At 38.7% G+C, this 24,029-nt stretch overlaps 1 protein-coding gene across 2 annotated transcripts in view; it reads left to right on the top strand.

The window, feature by feature from the left end:
• LRCH2 (leucine rich repeats and calponin homology domain containing 2) overlaps positions 1 to 24,029 on the top strand; it is a 100,515-nt gene that overhangs the window by 21,091 nt on the left and 55,395 nt on the right. For both annotated transcript variants that reach the window (XM_043571475.1, XM_043571473.1), the window contains exons 2-5: positions 10,703 to 10,847; positions 15,248 to 15,374; positions 20,453 to 20,558; positions 20,642 to 20,778. In XM_043571475.1, the coding sequence (XP_043427410.1) occupies positions 10,703 to 10,847; positions 15,248 to 15,374; positions 20,453 to 20,558; positions 20,642 to 20,778 (515 nt within the window). The remainder of the gene's footprint in view (positions 1 to 10,702; positions 10,848 to 15,247; positions 15,375 to 20,452; positions 20,559 to 20,641; positions 20,779 to 24,029) is intronic.

The following is a 24,029-nucleotide window of genomic DNA, read 5'->3' as shown; positions in this document are numbered from 1 at the left end:
GTCCCCACCCCTGATCTCTCTTTCTCTCAAAATAAAAAGATTAAAAAAAATTAACAAAGAGTCAGATGCCTAACTGACTGAGCCACCCAGGTGCCCTTAGGACTACTTTTTTTTTTAAGTTCATTTATTTATTTTGAGAGAGAAAGTGCAAGTCGGGGGGGGGGGGGCAGAGAGAGAGAGAATCCCAAGCTGGCTCTGCATTGTCAGCACGCAGCCTGTTGCCAGGCTTGAACCCATGAACCGTGAGATCACAACCTGAGCCGAAGTCAGACGCTTAACCAGCTAAGCCACCCAGGTGTCCCCCCCACCACCACCCCAGGACTGCTTGTTGAAAGTAAGCTCTACTTTATGAGTACTTTTTGAGCCCAATGTGGGGCTCAAACTCATGACCCTTTTTAGATCAAGAGTCACATGCTCTACCTACTGAGCCAGCTAGGTGACCTCCCCCACCTCTTTTTTTAAAGAACTACTTTTGTTTTGGAATCCAAAGCCTACTATTCTGGGGAGTCCATTTGATGCAGACTGTTCTCTTATTACATTAGATTTTTCTTTTCTCATGCAGTAGGAAGCTACTAAGCTGTCTAAATTAAGACAAATAAAAAGTATACTGTATAAACGTATCCTATCTCTCTGTCTCTCAAAATAAATACACTTAAAAAAAAAGAAAAGGATTGACATGAGAGCATGATCTTGCCATTAAAAGTTGCATACTTTCCTGGTAATTTAATAAATTATGATGTTTAGTAGAGTCAGTATAACATGACTCAGCGTCATGTTATAGATGATAACATGTGATAGATGCTTTGTAGGAGGTTGTGGTAGCAGGACCAAGTTGTGTCCCATCAAAAGAGAAGATTATATATAATACCAACTTACAAAGCCTGTAACTGTCTGCACATACCATTTTAATGAGTGGGATGTATATGGTTAGAATTCAGTTTACCTTGTGTAGTCAGTCGAATACCTTTAAAATAGTATAATGTTGTGTTTTTCTTATAACAGAAACGTTTATTTATTGTAGAAAACCTGGAAAATAAAAGCATAGGGAAGAAAATACAAAATACTCCGCATTCCACCAACCTTGAATAAATATTAACATTTTGGTATATTTACTTCATACTCCCACACTCCCTACCTTTATATGTGTATGAAAGAGTGTATAAAAGGTACTTTCTAAAAATGTACCTTTTTAAAGGAAACGGCTCATACTGTGTATACAGCTTGATATTTAAAATGCTCTAGTTATTTTGTGAGTATTCTTATTTTCGTATTAAGGAATTAAATTAATTAAAATTAAATTAATTAAATTTAATTAAAATTAAATTAATTAAATTAAATTTAATTAAAATTAAAATTTTAAAGGCTGCAAGATCTTCTACTTTAAGTATATACCATATTTTACTTAGCCTTTACCTACTGTTGGACATTTAAGTTGTTTCTAATTTTCTACTGTTTTAAATAATCCTTAAATGTACATAATTTCCTTTTTTTTAATTAAAAGGTTTTTTTAAGTTTATTTATTTTGAGAGAGTGCAGGGGAGGGGCAGAGAGAGAGGGGGACAGAGGATCCAAAGCGGGCTCTGTGCTGACCACAGACGGCCCCATGCAGGCTTGAACTCAAGAAATGTGAGATCATGACCTGATCCGAAGTTGGATGCTTAACCGACTGAGCCACTCAGGTGCTGCCAATGTACATAATTTCTTATGTATCTTTATTTGGTTTCCAAAATTGCTAGAGGTTGATTTCTTGGATCAATGGGTATGAACATTTTTTGGGACCTTGATTCATATTGTCAAATTGCCTTCTAGACAGGTTATCTCATTTTGAAATCCCATCAGTGGTGTATGGAAATGCCTTGCCAATACTGAGCGATACCTTTAAAAACCTTTAAATTTGATGAGTGAGTTATAGTATCTTATTCTTTGCATTTCTTTTGATTGACAGTGAGGTTGAACATATTTTCATGGGCATCTTGGTCATTGATAATTTTTCATTTTTGATTCTGTTTATGTCTTTGGCCCAGGTTTTACCTATGAGCTATTGGGATGTGTGTATACATATATATACATATACACACACACACACATATATATATATATGTGTGTGTGTGTGTGTGTGTATGTATATATATATATATATATACATTGCTTTTTTTTTTTACTTCAGTTTTCCTTTCTTGTTATGTCACTAAATCTAGAAATCTTTTCATTTTTGAATTATTCCCTTATTTAATGCTTTGAAAGTCCTTCCCCATTCTAATAGTGACTGTTCACTACAGTGTTTTTCTGGGTTTTTTTCTGGTTCATTTTTATCTTTTTCCTCCATCTGGAATTTATTTTAGTAAAAGTTATATGATGAGGCTATAACATTTGTCTTTTGAAAATAAAGGTTTTCCAAGAACCATTTAATAAATAATACTGCATAGATTCATAATGCCAAATGTACAGTAGAATAAGTCTTCATAAGGTTTGAAGTATAGTGTCATTTTTAAACATTACTTTGATGTTGGAGTGTCATTGCACGGTTAATTAGTCGTTATTTCTTGGCGAAACTAAAACACTTCGCAGGATTTCCTACAGATAACTGCATGGAGCTGCCCCCTCCTTTTTTTTTTTTTTTTTTTAAATAAAGTCTCATACTTCCACGTGGCCTAATAGTTGTATGACTCACAGTCCTTTTCTCACTGAGCATGCATGTAATCTACCCTCTGGTTAGCAGCTGTGGTTTCTCCTTGTAGCATCTGTTTTTGTTTGCACCCTTACTTCTCAAAGTGCCTGTGCTCAAAAAGAGCTTTCCAGTGTTGGTTGCTGTAGGCCAGTGAGGTCTGCCTGTTATTGTTTCTCATAATTGTTGGCTTTAAAGCATTTTTCCTTCATTTTTTTTCACATATCTACTTGACCCCCCTTTTTCTTCTCTCCACTGTACTAACGGTTAGCAATTTAACTCACCACGGAGCTTAGAAATTCTGTTACCCATACGTCTTACTCATTCAACAAGGCTTCAGAGTTTTAGATGGACTTTCCATTATCTTGTCCCGAATGACAGCCCAACACCCTTCTAGGGAATACTGAATCAAGAAATCACCTGTCTTTGCAGAGGGCATCTGTTGAAAGCAGATGCCAGAGCCACGGGGTTGTCATTTCCCATCAGGCTCCAACATCAGAGTCTCTGATACTTCAAAGACACTCTCCATTCTTGCATCAACAGACAGCTGTGATGCCTCCTGGTTTCTTGTTGCTTTTGTTTTTAGTCCTGACATTTCTTCTAGATGGAAAATAGGTAAGGAAGCATTCATATTTGAGAGCATATTAATGAGATTTTACATACTGTGCTTACATTTGAGTAATACCAGTTACCAAAGGGCACAGAAAATTTAATTTTAAAATTTTCATATTAGGATACATGCTTTTGGGTTGGTTGATTTTTATCCACACCGTAAAGACATAGACTTCTGGTACATATTTTCCATGTCATAAGAACTGAATATAATGATCAATTTCTATCATTTTATTTTGTATCTTTATTAGCATATATATATCACTAGGTGCAAGTTGGTAATTTTCCCTTCATTTCTATTGTTTCTTGGGATTTTAGGTTTTTCATAGAAGATTCACTCCTTTCCAATATCTCTGAGTGAGTGAGGAATAGTAAATAAGTGACTTTGGCGATGTTTTATAGGTAGTAATCAGTAGAATCAGAATATTCAGATCCAGTTTAGTGCTCAGCTGCTAAATAGTGGCTACCTTTCCCTTTTCATGCTGTCCGTCTTTGTGTGAACTTTGAGATATACTCCACGAATGATATAGTACTGGTCTCACCACAACAGCTTTATAAAAATTACAATTTTAGTAGAACTAAGTGGGTGTGATTCTTTTTGCATAGCTTCTTTCAGTGAGTTGTTATTATCTAAGTAGATTATATTTGGTGCTAGAGTGAAACAATAATTGGGATTACTTAGGGTTGGTGTCTGATTGGGCTTTTTACCTACCTTAACACCTAGTGCCTAATTCATAGTGCTTAAGAGAATTTTGTTTGAATGAATGAGTCCAGTCAGAATGCTGCCCAGGAAATAAAGAGAATGGGGCTTAGAAGGTGAGGATCAGGATTTGCCTGCCTCTATCACAGACAGTAAGTGCAGGACGACAGCGAACTTGAGAATTAAGGTAATTGTTTTACCTTGTATAGTCTCTGTGGTGAGGCTGCAACTTCAAATCCCTGCTTGATAAGGAATGTACATGGTACTATTGGGAGATAATTTTCCATGGGCTTCATGTTTCTGCACAGCTTGTGAGTGAGGCACTAACTGCTCTTTGTTCAGGACTGTCTTTTGGAAAAATGAGATAGTTTCTCTCTGCAGAGCAAAGGACAGTTGTGCTTAATGTCTAGTATGAAGATAATGCCTCCCTTTGAACAAAGTGCATGCATGCTTACTGTCTATTATAAAAGATTTGGTTCTCCCAGCTCAGAGTTCCTCTCCTATAACACGATATACTATGTGGGTAAGCATTCATCTGTACTTATCTGTGTTGCCCTGGTGGGATTTGGGAGGCAAGGAGAACTGATAAAAATATGCTGCTTCTGCCACCTGTGAGTAATAAAGTCCTTTGTCTCACAGGAACCTCCTACCTTCATCCAGCATCCATACAACTATGTTAGGCTAACTCGTTGGCTTGCAAGTAGGATAAAGTCTCAGATTCTTCAGAGTTTTTGACAGGTACTCAACTGACTGGTTTTGCCTATAAGATGTTACTTACCTTTTGAAGAAACTTGTTTCATTTTCTTTAATCCTTGTTCGTTGGATTGGTTAAAAATACTGAAAAATTAGTAGAGTCCACTCTTCAAGGAGCCAAGAAAGCTGTGTGTTGGCTCAGACCAAACACTTCTGAATTGGTAAATTAGGAACAGCTGAGAGCTTTATAAAGGTGTTCATTATTTTCTTAATTAAAAATTGGATTGAACTAAGATTTACACACTGCTTCCTATTGCAAGAAGTAACCTAACCTATGAATGTGGCTAGGAGATTGAGAATTTCTCTGACCCTGCTTTCTGATTCCAGTGGAAGAGAATATTTGAAATCTGGGACATGAGGTCATAATAGTGTGTTGAAGGAGTGGAATCCACACATAGAATGTGGGCTTTGAAGTCCCATCTGAGTTTGGAACCCTGGTGCTGTCGGTTATTACTAGTTTTTTAACATTGGGCATGACATTCAATCTGTTTTTGATTCATACATATAATGTGGAATAATAGCTACCTTACAAGGCTGTTATGAGGATTAAACATAATTATGCAAGGCCTCTAGTATTCTGATCTAGCATATGCAGGGTGTGTGTGTGTCAGAGAGAGAGACAGAGACAGAGAGAGACAGAGAGAGAGAGAGAGAGAGAGAGAGAGAAATAGTCACCCCAGTTCCACTTAGGTTATTGTTGGTGTGAATTTTGAGTTCTCATTTCAAATTATTTCTCCACTTAATCCTCATGTTTCTTTAAAAAAAATTTTTTTTTATTAAGTAAACTCTGCCCCCAACGTGGGGCTCAAACCTATGACTCCCGAGATCAAGAGTCACATGCTCTGCTGACCGAGCCAGCCAGGTGCCCTCCTCATGTTTCTTTAAGCAGAAAATTCTATGATGATATCTCTGTTAATGATGAGGGTGTGTTCCAACAACATGCTTCATTATTAGATATTTTTCCAGAGGTAGAAATGTGTCAGATTTTCAGATACTATCTAGGATTCTTTTAATAAGAGGGGCTATAGTAATCTATATTATTAAATATCACCTAAAGAAGACTCACGCATCTTCGTTTAAATTTCAACAATTTGTGACAAAAACCGTACACTCTTTTGTACATGGAATAAGATCAAACTATAATTAGTATAATTACTATGGTATAATAGTATAATTTCTGAAAGCCGTTTTCTATACCTTGGCAGGAATGCCAGCCGGTGGGCCAGGAATGGCACTGGCTGGCATATGGACCCATCTGTGGCTCTTGTGGCTGCAGCTTGGGGGACAGCAAACAGATTTCCATTCCATCTGACTCCTTTCCTTCCTTCCCCTGGCTTCCTTGACCTCTGAAGCCCAAGAGTGATACAGGACATAATTTAGATCAGATTATGTAAAATGACCTGTTAACATCTCTAAAAGGCTCCTCGCAGTTTTACCGGGAGAGGTTTGAAAGAAGGCAGGAAACAGTACACAGCAGTCTGTCTGCTGTTGAGTTGTTGCCAGTACTGCTTGGTAATGATTTATGATTAACACCAAGACAAAAGAAAAATAATTCAGTGGTTATAAAGGTGCTTATCTCCAAGGACACTAATTAACTGAGATATCACCTTCCTGCTTAAGGAAGAAAAAATGTGCAGCTATTTCATTTAAAAAAGAAAAATCGCAGGCATTCTCTCATTACTTCTGATAAACTATTTTGATGAGGAGTGTGTTAGTTTCCTGTGTCTGCTGTAACAAATTACCACAAACTTGGTGGTTTAAAAACGGCAGAAGCTTATTATTTTTTTTTTTTTTACAGTTCTGGAGGCCAGAATAGGAAATGAGTCTTATGGGGCTAAAATCAAGATTTCAGCAGTGCTGTTCGCCCTCCAGAGGCTCTACAGGAGAATTCTTTCCTTGCCTCTTGCAGCTTCTGGCGGCTGCTGGCATTCTTTGGCTGCATCGCTCCAATTCTCTCTCCATCTTCACACGGCTTTCTCCTCTTATGTGTGTGTCCAACCTCCCGGTGCCTTCCTCCTATCAGGATGCCTGTGGGGGAAGTTAGGGCCCACCTGGACAATCCAGGTTAGTCTCCTCAGTGCAAGACTCTTAATTATATCTGCACGATGTTACCGCCTAAGCGTTCACAGCAATTAGGGCCTGGTGTCTTGGAGGGCCACCATTCAACTCACTTCAGGAAGATACGGAACGAATTTTAGTTTTCTTTTGTGTGTGTGGGGGGGAAAGCAGGAACATCTTTATAATTATCTTTTCCCAAGTCCCGTTTACCCCCAAAGAAGGCAGGCTTTATAAGGCTGTTGTGAGATGAACGTCCCCATAAGGAATAAATTAACACTTTGTTTTCTCATCTTTGGATGGAACCGTATTAAATACGATACCAATTCTGCATGTGTTTCTTGAGTATGTTCGTTACCAGTCATGTTAGTCTAGGTGCCCAACTGTACGTGTTAATTAAGTGATTTTGAATGTTGTAAAGATTCTTTTATGTTTTCATTGTACGTCGCAAGATGAAAAATTTAGAAGTTAGAATTTTATCCATTGTATCTATCTAAAAGTCCATTTGTACTTTTTTGAAGGAAAATGTGAGCTGCTGTTAGTGTGTGATATTTCAAGAAATTGAGATACAGATTGTTTTGTGTTATTCCCTATCTTTCTTTCCTTGGTCGTATTTTTTTCTTTTGACATTGTTATTCTGTTTACCGAATTCCTAGAAAGGATGTTTATAGAGATTTAAAATCTGAAAAACCCTAGAACAAGATATTCTTAATTAAGGGCTTGATAATGGCTTGAGTTTTAATTTTGAGTTTATTATGCTTTGATTTCACTCAATTAAATTAGAATAATTAATTGTAATTTTAAGTGGTGTTTACTAAGCAAGTATATTAGCTCATCCAGAAAATAGGTTATTATTGCAAATTTAATTAAATTCCCTAAGGGAACTCTCAATATTACTTGGTAATTTAACTAAATAATCCTTTTTTTTAGAGGGGAAAGAACATAAAGCCTCACACAATAATATGTAACTTATTAAAATAATGTGTTCATAGTATTTAAATTATTTTATTAAAATCATTGTTTTCATTAATACTGATATTTTGGCTTTTTTATATTGTCAGGAAATAAATGTACACTCATTTTGTTTCTCTTATGTTTGGGGCTACAGTTACGCATCAGACCAACAGTTAGCTTGTCTGCTGATAAAACAAATCAAGAATAGGATTATGATTGCTTTTACCTTGTAGCTGAACAAATAGTAATTTTGATATTTTTTTCCTGTCACTTTTTAGAGCACTCTTTCTCTTGACCATTATTTTTAGTCTTCTCTGCTTGCTTTCCCCGCCCCCCCCCTCTACTCAGCTTGTAAATATTGGCTATCCTGATGGCCCATTCTTGAGCTTTTTCCAACTCAGTACTCTGATGTTTGGTGATGTCTTCCATTTCTATGATTTTATAGTACTGACCACGTTCCCACCACTTTCAGTTTTATATATCCATCCCAGACCTCATTTCTGAGATCTATAATCATCTGACTAACTCCTCCATTGGCTCTCTTTCAGATATCTCACATTATACAAATATGAAATAGAATCTTCGATTCTAACCTCTGCCTCAAAAAACAAAATAAAACTTCCACCAGCAGAAAACCAAAAATCCTGTTCTACCTCCACCTCTTTTATTAAGTAGCATCATTTTTAGTTGCTTAGGCCAGAGTCCTGGATGCCATCCTTGATTCTTGCCTCTTATGTATCCCACATAGACAATCACTTGCCCAATCCCTGTTAAGTACTAATGCCAAGATATATTTCAAATTCTACCTAATTTTCTTATCCTTATTCTTGCAATCTTAATTGAAGCTTCCATCATCTAGCTCTAGGAGCACTGTATTATTTATGGGTATATAATACTTATACAGAATAATGAACCAGGCAAAGTTTGTTTTTAGGATTTAAAATTAATTGTAAACAGTAATTTTCAACTCCTGGGATTCTGAAGTTACAAGAGCAAGAGGTAGAACCCTAAATGTAAAAGAAACATCCTAAACTAAAGAAATAATGAATTCATTTGTCCTCCATGATGCTTGGGTATCCAGAGGAAGTAAGCCAGGATATTGAGAAACTTCTGTTTCAAGTTCAGATTTTGGTTTCTAGTAATTCTGTCTATCCTTTTATTTAGTCATTCAGAATCTTACGGTTGTAGGAAGAAGTTTCCAAATTAATCCTCAAATAATCATAACTAATGTTTTCTTTTGCCTATTATAAAATTTTACATTAGGTGAGTACGTGTTTATACACACACAAACATATATTAATACATGTATATTAATATTCCAAATAGGAATCTACTGTATTGCTAAGTAAGTGGGTCTCATTCTTCGGAGTGAGGAAGTTGAGCATTGATAGGAGGCTGTTCTTCTCATGAGGGCAGATCGCATGCTAAATGATACATGGTGGGTGAAGGTACACTATCGATGTTCTCCCTGACACAGATAAATAATATTCTTATGTTTTTAACCAAATAAGTATAATGAATTAATGTAAGCAAAGTGAACTTCTCTGATGAGGTAGCAGTGGTTCTCAACACGTGTAGGGGGGTTTGAACCCCAGGGGACATTTTTTGGCTGCCATGATTAGATGGTATTAATGGCATCTTATGGATCGATGGCAGGGATGCTGCTAAATATCCTATAACACCCAGGATAGCCTCACACAACAAATCGTCATGCCCCCTAAAAGGTCAGTAGTGCTTCACTTAAGAAACGCTTTTAGGGTATTTTTTTTCAACCTGCCACATGATGTCCTAAGTTTTTTTCAAAATGCCATTTAACAAACCTTTAAAGGAGGTGTAATGGTTATAATAATTCCACGATTTTATTTTTGTGAAAATTGAAATGAATGGAAGTATATTTGTGTGTATGGGGAATAATTTAGGAGAGGAAGGAATCAAGAATGAATACCAGGTGTCTGGCTTGTGCAACTCAACAGGAGGATGTTGGTGACATTACCTGAGATAAGAGAAACAGATGTGAGGAAGAAGATCTTCAGTTCGGATTTTTACAGAATCTGTACAGATTTTGTAGAATTTGAGGTGCTTGAGAGTTATCAAGAGAAGTTCTGACGATCAGAACATAGGTGTTGAGACAGAGCTTTAATTTGAAACTTGTCGGTATATAAAGATTATTTTGGCCCTGGGACTGGGTGGAATCATCTGCTACAGTGTATCTTAAGATGGAGAGAATATCTTGTCACAGCTCTTAGGAACATCGACGTTTACAATACAGACAGGGGAAAATCTAGCAAGAGACTAATAAGTAGCCAGAGAGATGATAAGAAGTGATGCAGAAATGTAGGCTTCTAAGCCCAGAGACGGGAAATGTTTCCAGGTGGATGAGTCATTAGTGATATGGAGGCTGTTGGTGACCTTGATGAGCATGAAAGTGGAATAGAAACAAAATTACAGTGGGTTGAGAAATGCATGGTAAGTAAGAAATTTAGATGTGTTGTAGATTTATGTAAGTTTGGCTGTGAAGGAGGAAGAGGTGGAGGAGGATGTGGGATCAGCGGAGGACGTTTTGTGTTTTTGAAAGGATCGGAGAGAATTCTTCATTGGTATTTTGAAAGATAAATTTTAAAGCTATCAAAGCGTATCAAGTACAATTTGTTAATAAATAAGCTTTAAATGAGTATGTTTCTACATGGGTTTTTTTTTTGCCTTTTTGGATAATATTTTATAATATTGTATGTATGTACGTATGTATGTATGTGAGCTCTACACCCAACTGGGGCTTGAACTCACAATCTTGAGATCAAGAGTCGCATGCTGTACCGACTGAGCCAGCCAGGAGCCCCATATTTTATGATATTTTAAGTAGTTGCTTAGGTTCTAAGTGATTCAGCAAGTATGAAAATAATTCTGTTAATTGTTAATAGATACAGGTTTATGTTTGATACTCAAATATTACTTTTCTTTTTCAGATCTTTCGAGAAACCGTTTTACAGAAATTCCTTCTGATGTTTGGTTATTTGCACCTCTTGAAACATTAAATTTATATCATAATTGCATCAAAACCATTCCTGAAGCTATTAAAAACCTGCAGATGTTAACATACCTTAACATTAGGTAAGGAAACCTTTTTTTCTTTTTTTGTGGATTTTGTTTTTTATTGCAGTTCTAACCCTTTCCAGTAACAAAGGATTGTGTTTGGTTTGGCTGTGTAACCCATATTTATTTCAGCAGTGTCTTACTTATATTTGTTATGTGTTCACATTACTTTATAGGTTTTTGGTCTTGTTCTTGAGAGTATTGCTTCTCAACGTTTAACCTGCACAGGAGCCACCTGGGGATTAAAACATCTGATTATCTGCATATCTAGCGAGCCCCCTGGTAATGCCAATGCCTGCTGGTCCTTATCCCTTTGGGTAGCAAGGCTTTAGAGCAGAAGTATTTTTCTGAAACCATAGCACCACACTACAGATTTATTTATATGCATCCTCAGAGTGAAACATTATTATTATTATTATTATTTTTAAGTTTATTCTTTATTTTGAGAGAGAGAGAGAGCAAGCGCAAGCAGGGGAGGGGCAGAGAGAGAGGGGGACAGAATCCCAAGCTCAAAGCCGGATGAGGGGCCTGAACTCACGAACCATGAGATCATGACCTGAGCCGAAACCAAGAGTTGGGCACTTAACTGACTGAGCCACCCAGACGGCCCTTAAAGTGAGCCATTATGAAGAAACAGTTCTTGAGCTCTGTTTTTCACACTCTTGTGAGTTCTTGTTGCCACTTTAAGGATGGATGGATTGGGATGGGAGCGTTGGAATGCTAGGAAGTAGATAACAGTTGATGTTAATAATGCTTACTGTGTGCCAGACATTACAAATATGTTATCCATGTTACATCATCTCCTCAGCAGCATTTTGAGAAAGGTACTATTATTATCCCTGCATTACGGATGAGAAACTGAAGTGCAGAGGGAAACTGTATGCCCAAAGTCACACACACACACACACACACACACACACACACACACACAGCAAGTGGTAGAGCCAAGATTCAGATCAAAGCAGTATGACTGTAGAACTCTCTTTCTTAGCTGTTACCCTCTATTTATACCAGTCACCATTCGATAAGTATAAGAAAAAGATTGTCCTGTCAAATGAGTGACATTGAATGGAAACTGGTATGTTGTGACTTATGCTTAAGATCATTTTCGGGGAGCCTTTGTGACATGCGTGGCTCTTGATCTCGGGGTTGTGGGCTTGAGCCCCATGTTGGGTGTAGACATTATTAAAAAAAATCAAGTCTTCAAAAAAAGTAAAATCATTTTCTTGCGTTCCTTTTTTTTAGTTGTAAGGGTCATTTGTTCCCCCTCCTTAACAAAATGACCTGTCTAAATTCCCATATAGGGAAGTGGGAAATACTAATACATATAAATAAAATGCTCCTTCCTCGCTGCGATGTATTAATCCTTCTGTGTGTCTCCCTCAGTGACGTCATCTAGCAGTACTTAACTATTTTAGCTGAAACTTTATACTTGAAAATGTGTGAGAGGAAATTCCTTTCATAGATGTAGTCATTTGGGTTGCTCTTTTCTAATTCTCTAATATCTCCTTGGCCTGGCTTGGGGGAGAGGTTTGAGGCAAGTAAGGCCTTAGTTTAAGTTTTGTCTCTGTTTTTGTTTCAGTTTGCTCTTTTATGGAAAAAAGTAAACTTGTCAAAAATTGAATTTCTATTTGAATAGAAATGTATGGTAATCTTAAAATAGTTTCACTAAAACTTTCTCTGATTCTTTGCTGTTTTGATCTCTAAAAGTCACCTCCCGATTTTTGTGTATAGTCACAAACAGTTTTGAACAAACTTTATTGAAATAACATTAGTCCTTGTTTCTGATTTCTTTTGTCTCTAAAACATGGCAAAAAAGTGAAGATTAACAACTTAGTAGCTGTGTATAAAGAAATTCGACTCTTGGGGCGCCTGGGTGGCGCAGTCGGTTAAGCGTCCGACTTCAGCCAGGTCACGATCTCGCGGTCCGTGAGTTCGAGCCCCGCGTCAGGCTCTGGGCTGATGGCTCGGAGCCTGGAGCCTGTTTCCGATTCTGTGTCTCCCTCTCTCTCTGCCCCTCCCCCATTCATGCTCTGTCTCTCTCTGTCCCAAAAATAAATAAACGTTGAAAAAAAAAAATTAAAAAAAAAAAGAAATTCGACTCTGGAGAAAGCTGACTGCTAACTCAATGAACCTTCTTAAAGGAGGAGAATAGGCTTTTTTTTTTTTTTTTTTTTTAAATAAGCTCTAGGCCCAGCGTGGGGCTTGAACTCACAACCCTGAGATCAAGAATCGCATGCTCTACCCACTGAGCCAGCCAGGTGCTCCCCCCCCCCCAAAATAGACCAATTTTTAACTTTTTTTGGTCTGGGGAAGGTTAGAATGAGTTTGTATGTGCTGTTATTTTCCTCACTTACTTTGTTTTTTATTTTGGTGAAAATACCTTGAGAAACTTGTAAGATGCTTTTTCAGCTCTCTCTTCCTGTGTGCTCTTCCCTTTTTTAGAAGAATTCTGTAGGAAGATCCTTGTGTGCTCCACAAGGGCACCTTCCCAAGGATTCTATTTGATCCTGAAAGCGTCAAGAATTGTAACAAGCTCCTGGCATATTTGACATTCCAGCAGCCTGGCCAGGATTGCTGGTCTAGGGGTATTGTCTATTTTTTTAAGTCTGTTCCTTGTGATTAAAGCCAATCTAGTATTTCTGGATGTCCTCTGCAGGCATAACATGGGGAGGGAGAGGTCCTGATGTTCTTTCTTGGGCTGCCACTGGGTTTTTGTTGCTGTGTACGTTCCGCACAATGCTAGGTACAGGTCTATCACTGCCACTTTGAAAAACAGGAAAAATAATAGCTTATTTTTATGAATACTTGTTAGTGTGTAAATGTAATGGTATACTTTATATATTTTTTTTTTAAATTTTTTTTTTCAACGTTTATTTATTTTTTGGGGGACAGAGAGAGACAGAGCATGAACAGGGGAGGGGCAGAGAGAGAGGGAGACACAGAATCAGAAACAGGCTCCAGGCTCCGAGCCATCAGCCCAGAGCCTGACGCGGGGCTCGAACTCCCGGACCGCGAGATCGTGACCTGGCTGAAGTCGGACGCTTAACCGACTGCGCCACCCAGGCGCCCCACTTTATATTTTTTTTAGTAGGGGGATTGTCTTAGTCTGTTTGGGCTGCTCTGACGGGATGCCATGTACTGGGTGCCTTGTAAACAACAGAAACTTATTTTTCACATTTCTGGAGGTGGGAAGTCCAAGGTCAAGGCACCGGCAGATTTGGTGTCTGGTGAGGACCTGCTTCCTGATTTCATAAACAGCCGTCGTCTAGCTGTCCCCACTTGGCAGAGGGAGCAAGGGAGCTCTCTGAGGTATTTTCTTTATAAGGGCACTAAACCCGTTCATGGGGGCTCCACCCGTATGACCCGATCACCTCCCAAAGGCCCTACTTCCAGAGGCCATTACATGAGGGATTAGGTTTCAACATTATAATTTTGTGGGGAACACAAACATTGAATCTATAGCAGGGATCATTTGGGTGTGCATTGGTATGTGAATTTGACCCACCGTATGTACGTTGAGGGGAAGGACCCCAGAGCCTTACTGCCCGGATTTGAATCCTGGCTCTCCTATTTCCCAGCTGTGTGACTTGGAGCAGTTTGCTTAATCTCTTTTTGACTGATTCTTCGTCTGTAAAATGGGCATCGTGATATTCTCTCTCTTCCTAAAGCAGGTTGTTGTGAGGGTTAGCGAAGTTAACTCATGGGAGGTACTCCGACCGTGGCCCGACACGTAGTATGTACTCGATAAATGCGAGTTGTTGCTGTATTTAGGTTAGTTGTTGCTAATGTTAGTTGTGCTATATCCACAGAGATAGGAATGTTCTGTCAGCTTTGATCCGAGATAACGGTGTGGGTGGGCCCTTATCCCATAAACTCATAAGAAAAGGGAATGGATTAGGGTTACTACATGTTTTTGAACATGTAGCCCCAGTCATTCTTTTATAAACATTTTAACATGGTGGCATGTGCAAACTTATCCTTGGGACTTTTCCTTAGGTAAAGGTATGGAGGTATTGAATGCGGTGAAATGAGACCAGAGAGCAAGGTTCTGGCATTTTCTAGCGCAGAAGAATGATTCTGGGTTTTGAGACCTGATGGCATGTAAGACAGTATCATAGGTGACAACACAGGCTTTGCAGTCTTTTGTGACTGGGCAAGTCACTTAACACAGTTGTAACCTTTGTTTTCTTATTTGTGTAATAGAGATAGTACTGCTAACCTGCCTTACGGGGTTAATGTGAGTATTAAAGGAGATACTACATTTAAGGCTTTTAGTATGATACAGAGTAAGCACTCATTAAATGATAGTTATTATTTGGTGAAGCTTTTTATTTACTTTTCAGGTGATTTGTTCTTTTTCAACAGAGCAGAAATTTCAGACATATCTCATAATGAGACTCTCTTATTCTTTTCAGTCGAAATCTTTTGTCAACATTGCCAAAATACCTATTTGACCTTCCCCTTAAAGTTTTGGTCGTCAGTAATAATAAACTGGTATCCATTCCAGAAGAAATTGGGAAGTTAAAAGACTTAATGGAATTGGTGAGTAAAACAGTTGTGTTGGTCGTGTATAATAATGTATTGTGTGTAATATGCATAACATGTATTTTGGAAGATTGCTTTTCATGGAATTTCAGTGTAATTTTTTTTAAAGAATAACTTGGTATGTGTCTGTGTTCACCGTAGTAAAATTTTGAGATCCCATTGCTTATGTCTGATTTTAGCTCACAGCCACATTAAGAGCCTGGCTGTTTCTCAGTCCTAGTGAGGTCAGAAGGTTTGCTTATAAGCTTTGAGAAATGCTTTTCAAACCAGTAAGCATTTGTCTGTGCATTTTGGGGGCAGTAAAGGTCTTTGACCGGGGCTGCTATGAAAGCCGCAGAGAAAGGGAATAAAGGAAGAGAGTGTAATGCCTGCAAAGTAGAATGAATAAAATAGCTCTCGCGCTTCTATATTCTCATGTGATTTTACAACACTTTTGGGACCAAGATAGAAAGAGGCCATCGTGTACAACTGATTGTAGAAATAAAGGAATAAAGTAATTACCTTGTACAGGACATTTTAGGTATTAAAGGACATTGAACTTTGAGAGAAACATAATTATCTCCTCAAAACATTGGCCCGTTTTCTCATCTTTCTGTTACTTTCTGGAGGGGCCAAGGGCAGGCCAGGATGGGCACTTTGGCATGCTTCTTTTGAGTTAAAAGCAATCCATCCAACAGATTTAGGAAAAGTTCTTTAGTCCCCCACCTCAACTGTCTAAATTTACAGTGGAAAGGAGAGCCTGTACCAGGATAGGCACTATTAACAGAGGTTCCTCTTTGCCTAAGAAAGTTATTTGAATAATCCAGCACACTTTGTTTTCCAAACATGTCCTCTCACCTTCCTGCTAATAATGCTCTTCCTCCTTTGTATCCCCAGACTCTTACCCCTCTCCTTAGCTCAGGATGTCATATAAGCCTCTTCTTGCCTGTCTTGGGAATTTCATGTTGGTATGGATTCTCCGTACTTAAGAAACGGGATTTCATTTTCTCCTGTTAATTTGTCTCATGTCAGTTTGATTCTTAGTCTGTCTAGAAGGACTTTGAAAGGCATTTCTTTCTCGCCAATGCTTCCACCTCACACAGTATATAGCTTGCTGTTTATTTCTATTTTTTGTTCTGTCTGGAGTAATGCTTTCCTGATATATGGACATTTTAAAAGTATTCTTTTTTTTTTTTAATTTTTTTTCAACGTTTATTTATTTTTTGGGACAGAGAGAGACAGAGCATGAACGGGGGAGGGGCAGAGAGAGAGGGAGACACAGAATCGGAAACAGGCTCCAGGCTCTGAGCCATCAGCCATCAGCCCAGAGCCTGACGCGGGGCTCGAACTCACGGACCGTGAGATCGTGACCTGGCTGAAGTCGGACGCTTAACCGACTGCGCCACCCAGGTGCCCCTTAAAAGTATTCTTAAGTATTGGGGTGCCTTGGTGGCTCAGCTGGTTAAGCATCTGACTCTTGATTTTGGCTCGGGTCATGATCTCACCATTTGTGGGGTTGAGCTCCACTTCAGGCTCTGCACTGACAGCACGGAGACTGCTTGGGATTCTCTCTCTCCCTCTCTCTCTCTCTGGCCCTCCCCCCCTCGTACTCTGTCTTGCCCTCTCTCTTTCTCTCTCTCAAAATAAATAAACGTTAAAAAAAAACGAAAGTATTCTTAAGTATGACTTTATTATGTGTGGAGGGCCAAAAGTTTTTTTTTGAGAAACTTATCCATGATTCTTCAGTGGCAAATTAGTGTGCAAATAGAATGTTATGAACAGACGTTTCAGGAACATCATCCTTTTATTTCTTTTGTCCAGTAATGAATACCTGCATGTGCAATTATAACACAAGGAGATTGCCTTGAACTTAGTCCTGTTATGTTTTAGAACCATAGAATTTTAACCACTTGCTAGCATAGGAATCCCCAACACATCTAGTTGTACGTTTTCAGTGGTGGATAAATCTTGTGTGTGTGTGTCACCGAGGCATCCTTTATTCTCTTTTGCAAAACTCCTATTTGTTATTTTTATTATTTTGAACTAAAATACACGCCCCCTACCACTTTTATCCATTGGTCCTGGGACTACCATGTGAAAAAGTATAGATAATGACAACTTTTCTTCCCTTCAAGTATTTGTAATATGTCATGTGTTTACTCTCCCATTTCACCAAACTCTAAGGCCTATTTTTCTGTAGTTTAAACATCTTTATTACTTTTACTCCTTTCTATATTTTCTGTATTTCTGTTCTTCATTACTTTTTATTTTTAGCTATTTAAAATTTTTTTTTTTTTAACATTTATATATTGTTGAGAGACCGAGCATAAGCAAGGGAGGGGCAGAGAGAGAGGGAGACACAGAATATGAATCAGGCTCCAGGCTCCGAGCTGTCAGCACAGAGCCCGATGTGGGGCTCAAACCCATGAACCGTGAGATCATGACCTGAGCCGAAGTGGGACACTTAACCGACTGAGCCACCCAGGTGCCTCACTATTTTTTGCTATTTTTATCCTGAAAATGTTTCCCTTTATTGAGGTCCCTTTTAACATTATACTCACAAATGAACAGAAGGTTCTAGATGTGATTTAACAAATTCATAGTAAAAAGGGGACCAATATTTAGCTTGACCCAGACACTATTAATATTTCTTTTAAGTGTATTTATTTTGAGGGAGAGAGAAAGAGAGAGTGTAGTGAGTGAGGGAGGGGCAGAGAGAGAGGGAGACAGAGAAAATCCCAGACAGGCTCCACGCTGTCAGCGCAGAGCCTGAGGTGAGGCTCAAACTCATGGACCTTGAGATCATGACCTGAGCTGAAGTCAAGAATTGGACGGTTAACTGACTGAGCCACCCAGGTGCCCCTAGATATTTAATATTTCTAAAGATTTTATAAATATTATACTTTAAGATTCTGTGGCTGTGTAATTTCTTTTTTTTTTTTTTTGTCATTTAGTTTTGGCCCTATGTTCTAAATTATATTACATGAGGTGGTTTTGGGATAGATAAAATTTTAAGAATATTTAGGATTTTTAGAATTATTCTAGTATTTTTAGTTATTAAATAGAATATTTTAAAGCTACTAAAGATTGTATTTTACTAGACACTATAAAAATATCATGCTTTTATTTAAATTCTTGAAATCAGTAACAGTGGATAGATAGCATTAAGATGGCTAATTGATAATGGTAAATCACGTAATGAATTTGTGGGTATTACCTGTCATTGGAGTATTTCCCGTGACACTATTCCGCAAGAATGTGGTGGCCAACTATAGTGCGATTCTATAATTAGAAACCTAGGAAATCTTCTCAAGTCTCCAATCCCGGCAGAGTATTTTGTAGAGTACCTATTGGTGAGTGGGTCAGTTTTTTGTGTTTGGGTTTATTTCTTCTGGGCGGCTATCAAATTTCAATGGATTTTTTTATATAGAACTCTCCAGTATTGGATACTTTTTGCAGGAAGCAATAGTATTAATTTAAAGGACGTTTTCTCCAAATTTGATTATCTTTCATTTGGATAATAGCCTATTCTCACCGTAGCAGCAAAGGTCCTGTCAAAATAGAAGTCAGATCATGTCATACCTCTGTTTATAAGTTTTTGGTTCCTGCCCACACCTCTCTGAGTAAAGGCCTAAGTTGTACCCCTCCCCCCAGTTTAGTCTCCTGCTTGCCCGCTTTCTTCTAGTGACACTGAATTTCTTACTGTTCTTTAGTACAAGTCAGGCATGTTTTGCTCACGAGCCTTTTTACATTTATTGTCCCTTCTTTTTTTCCTTAAGTTCCTTCTTTTTTGCCTTTCTTATATATTGGCATGGCTCATACTTTCAGCTCTGACAAGACTGCTCAAATACCAGCTTCTCCATGAGACAATCTAAATTCAGCACTTAGAACCTGGTTTAGCAAATAGTATTTGATGAATAGATATTGTTGAATGAAGGTGCCTTAGGTATAGTTTGAAAGAAGTATGTAGGGTACATTTTTTCTTTTTTTTAAAGTTTATTTATTTATTTTGAAATACAGCGAGAGCACGAGCGTGTGAGGGGCAGAGAGAGAGAATCCCAAGCAGGCTCGGGTGCTGTCAGCACGGAGCCTGACTTGGGGCTTGATCTCACGAATCGTAAGATCGTGACTTGAGCCAAAATCAGGAGTCAGGCACTTGACCAACTGAGCCATCCAGGTGTTGCGGGATACATTTTTCCAATCGTCTTAGCTCTATTGGATTTTTCCCTACGTGGCTTCAGTATTCAGAATTTACCCTCTTGCCTTTTTAATTTTTGATAAAACTGGATATACGTGCCACTCTGTTCCCTTCAAGCTAATATCATTTCCAGTGAAAGCTGGAAATTGGAAGAAGTTGCAGAAGAATGTGAATTTCATTTGCCGTGTGTCTGGAATGATTGCTGCATGAGCTCACGCTGCAGATTTTTCTTTGAGGGGAGGAAGAGGAGAGCACAGTTACTTTCAGCTGTCTCCTGTGATGGGAAAGTGGTGTCATTTACCTTTAAATCAGGAACTTGCATTTTAGTTTAACCTTGAGACATTTCTGATTCAGATCTCCTGGAAAGTCTTTGCGTTATGATGTGAGCCACAAGATTTTGAGCTTGTAACCCCTCATATTTTGTGTCCCGTTGAGAAAGAGGTTTAAATTGATTCTGACCGTAGCCTTTGGTTCTCCAGCTCACGTCTGTAAATCCTTGACTTTCTCAGCTTCTGTCCAACAGAGTAATTCAAAACTACCATAATTGACAGATTATCAAAGTGATTGATCGTTGTTTTTTATTTTACCTCTGAATGAGGAGTGCCTGGATTATCCTTACTTCTGGTTTTGGCTGGTGAGAGTAGTCTTCAGCTGCGATTTTCAAAAGGCTGAATTATGTAGTCCTAAGTTATTATTCACAGTTTTGCACGGAAAAATTTAACTGTGCCACCTTGACTTTATGATGAAACATTAATAGAAATCTGCCAGATAATCCATTTTCAGAGAAACAACATTTGAGGTAGCTTTTGCTATTAGCCATGTGCTTTAATTTGAAAATGGAAATATGTCTGTATTTCTCAGTTAGTTTGTGATCATTTTATTTTCTTATTTTCCTTAGGATATCAGCTGCAATGAGATTCAGGTCCTTCCCCAACAAATGGGAAAATTACATTCACTTAGAGAGCTCAATATCAGAAGAAATAATCTTCACGTGTTGCCAGATGGTAAGATGTTCATTCTTTTTACTGAAATGAACAAGAGAGCAACTATATGCAATTTAATTTTATTATTTTTCATTTCTGAACAGAATTAGGAGATCTTCCCTTAGTCAAGCTGGATTTCTCCTGTAATAAAGTGACCGAAATTCCAGTTTGTTACAGGAAGCTGCATCATTTGCAAGTAATGATTTTGGATAATAATCCATTGCAAGTACCACCAGCACAGGTTTGTAATAAAAATAACAGTACGTGTTCCTTCTATTTTTCTTCATAATTATCCATCAGATTGCTAAATCAGAAAGCATCAGAATTAGGAGTCCATTCGTTGTTGAGGCCTTCTTGGCCAAAGGAGTTTTTCTGCGAAGTGACTTTTTCACTTTGGTAGGAGTTTTAGTTTCGCTTCTGGAGCACAGAATTTAGAATGCCCAGATGCGTAATTCTGTTTGTCAGCGTTCCTTTAAAAACATAGACTGTGGAGGGTCTCTGCCTCTATCCTACTCGGGTATGTATCTACTTGACTTTTTGTTGTATGATTGATTGGAACGCATTCTCAACACTGATAGATGGAATCCTAACAGAAAGAACAAGATACAAGTGGAAAAGAATTAATTCAGCCTTTTAGTTTGAGGATTCAATCCATATGGAATCTACTAAAATGACAGTAAAGGAATGTACCAAGATATAAACCCATAATAAGGCCAGAGAATGAGAGGGAAGAGGGCAGCAGGGGAGGGATGGCAACAGAATTTTGGAACATGGAAGATAGATGAAATAGTGGGAACTGGGGTCTTTACTTACACTGGCACGAGAGGATCTGGCTGAGGAGGCACGTGGCAGTGAGATGCCAGCAGGCGCTCTGCTCCAGAAGAAGGGTTGCCTTTTTCTTTCTACAAAGGTAACATTCCACTCATTCCAAAGAGGATGCTTTCTCTAATTCAAGTGAGGGCTGCCTGGTGTCCTGGTAGTAGCTGCCTTAGCAGCGCAGGGGAAAGCTGGAACTTGGGTCTGCTATGGGAGAGGGCAACACGAAGAAGGTTGATTTACTTGCTGTGTTAGACCTGGGAATGGCTTGGTACTGGAGCAGAGCTGTAACTGAATAGAAGGATGAAAGACTGGAACTGTGAAAGTCTGTAGAATGTCTGAGGCAGTGCCGTCCAGCAGAACTTTGTCAGCTACAGGAATGTTCTGTGATTTGTGCTGTCCTGAATTGTTTTTAAAGTTTATTTATTTTTGAGAGAGAGCGAGAGAGAGAGAGAGAGAGAGCGAGCGAGCGAGCTAGCGTGGAAGGGGCAGAGAGAGAGGGAGACAGAATCCAGAGAAGGCTCCAGGCTCTGAGCTGTCAGCACAGAGCCTGACGTGGGGCTCAAACTCATGAACCGTGAGATCATGACCTGAGCCAAAGCCAGACTCTTAACCGACTGAGCCACCCAGGCGCCCCCTAAGGAGCCTAAATTTAAATTTAATCTTATCTTGATTAATTTTAGATGAAATAGCTTCATGTGACTAGTGTGACTGCCATATCGGACACTACAGGTCTTAAGATTTACACCCTCGGGGGCGCCTGGGTGGCTCAGTTGGTTAAGCAGCCGACTTCGGCTCAGGTCACGATCTCGCACTCCGTGAGTTCGAGCCCCGCATCCGACTCTGTGCTGACAGCTCAGAGCCTGGAGCCTGTTTCAGATTCTGTGTCTCCCTCTCTCTCTGACCCTCCCCCGTTCATGCTCTGTCTCTCCCTGTCTCAAAAATAAATAAACGTTAAAAAAAAAAATTAAAAAAAAAAAAAAAAAGATTTACACCCTCGGATTCTTGCCCTTAGCTCTGTAGTCGCATGCCTAGCCCTCACTTGCCTTAGCAAAAGCCTGGGGTTTATTCTACGGCGTAGGTAGATTCTCTCAGATTCTCTTCCATAACTCAGCAGCCAAATGTGTATCACTCTTGGCCTCAGCAGAATATTTTCTTGTCATAATACTGTATTTTGATTTAATGAGAGATTGTGACATAGGAGTAATAATAGCAGAGATATTTCTAGTGCTTACTGTGTTCCAGGCACTATCGAAATGCTTTACATGCATTAAATTATTTGATTCTTACAGTAACCCTGTAAAATAGGTACTATTATATCTCATCTCATACATGAGGAAACAGAAGCATAGAAGTTACGGGACTTACTTATTCAGTGCCACATAGCTAGCGTGGGTACAGCTGGTTCCAAAGCAAGGCAGTCTGACTGCAGGGTCTGTGCTCTAACCACTAGGCTATACTTCTGAAGGAGGAAACAAATTGATGGGGATCGAAGATGGGAGGATGGTATGGTGGCGGTGATGATATGTGATAGTGGTGGGCAGTGGTAATGTAAGAAATCTGAGTCCTCATTTTCCTTAGTAAGACCTCAATAAATAACATCTATAGCTAAGAAGTAAAACAGAACCATATTACTGATATATATGAAGGTAAATAGCAGAAAACCGCTCGAAAGAGTTGGTATGTGGGGACTAAGTCTTGGAGATTGAAAGGAGTGAAATGGGGGATTAATTTTTCGTTACCACTTTTGTAATTCTCTTTGATTTTAAATTATGTATGTGAATTACTGCAATAAAAAAATTACAGAAGAAAAGAATTCACCGGTATTTAATTTGGTAATGAAAGATGATTGTTTTTTTGGTTTATACAGATAATGGGATATATTTTAATTGGTAATTATTTATATTCTAATAGCTCAGAGTTTTTCCTTTTAAATGAAGTTTTTCAGTGGTCAGGTCTTGTATCTGTTACAATTATCTAAGAAACATTCTTTATGCCTGGAATGATAATTACTGTTTCATGTACTTTTCTTACTGGTTTTTTTGTTTGTTTGTTTCTTACTGTTTTCTTTGTTGATTATTTTTTGCGTGTTTGTAGGTTATGTAAGACCATCCATAAAACAAAGCATGGTTTTTAAGATTTCACTTTCTAAGTAATCTCTACACCCGATGTGGGGCTTGATCTCACAACCCCGAGATCAAGAGTCCCATGCTCCACCGACTGAACCAGCCAGTCCTTCCAAAACATTTTTGAATAAGTTATAAAAAACTGTTTTTATTTTTTATTTGTCTTCATTTTTTAAAATGTGTGTGTGTGTGTGTGTGTGTGTGTGAGAGAGAGAGAGAGAGAGAGAGAGAGAGACAACGCACAGGAGAGGAGGAGGGGCAGAGCGAGAGAATCCCAAACGGGCTCCACGCCAACAGCGCAGATCCAAACGTGGGGCTCGTACTCATAAACCATGGGATCATGACCTGAGCGGAAACGAAGGTTGGAGGCTTAACTGACTGAGCCACCCAGGCTCCCCTAAAAATTTTTTTAAAGTAAGCTCTCTACACAATGTGGGGCTTGAACTCAGGACCCCGAGATCAAGAGTGGCACGCTTTACTGACTGACCAGCCAGGCACCCCATGATGACAGTTTTTGAGAAATATTTATTTGATATTATTCATGGTGACT

Source organism: Prionailurus bengalensis, chromosome X (assembly GCF_016509475.1).
Source record: "Prionailurus bengalensis isolate Pbe53 chromosome X, Fcat_Pben_1.1_paternal_pri, whole genome shotgun sequence".
NCBI classification, from domain to species: Eukaryota; Metazoa; Chordata; class Mammalia; order Carnivora; family Felidae; genus Prionailurus; species Prionailurus bengalensis.
The sequence above is the reverse complement of the archived record's forward strand: the minus strand, read 5'-3'. Positions and strand labels throughout refer to the sequence as shown.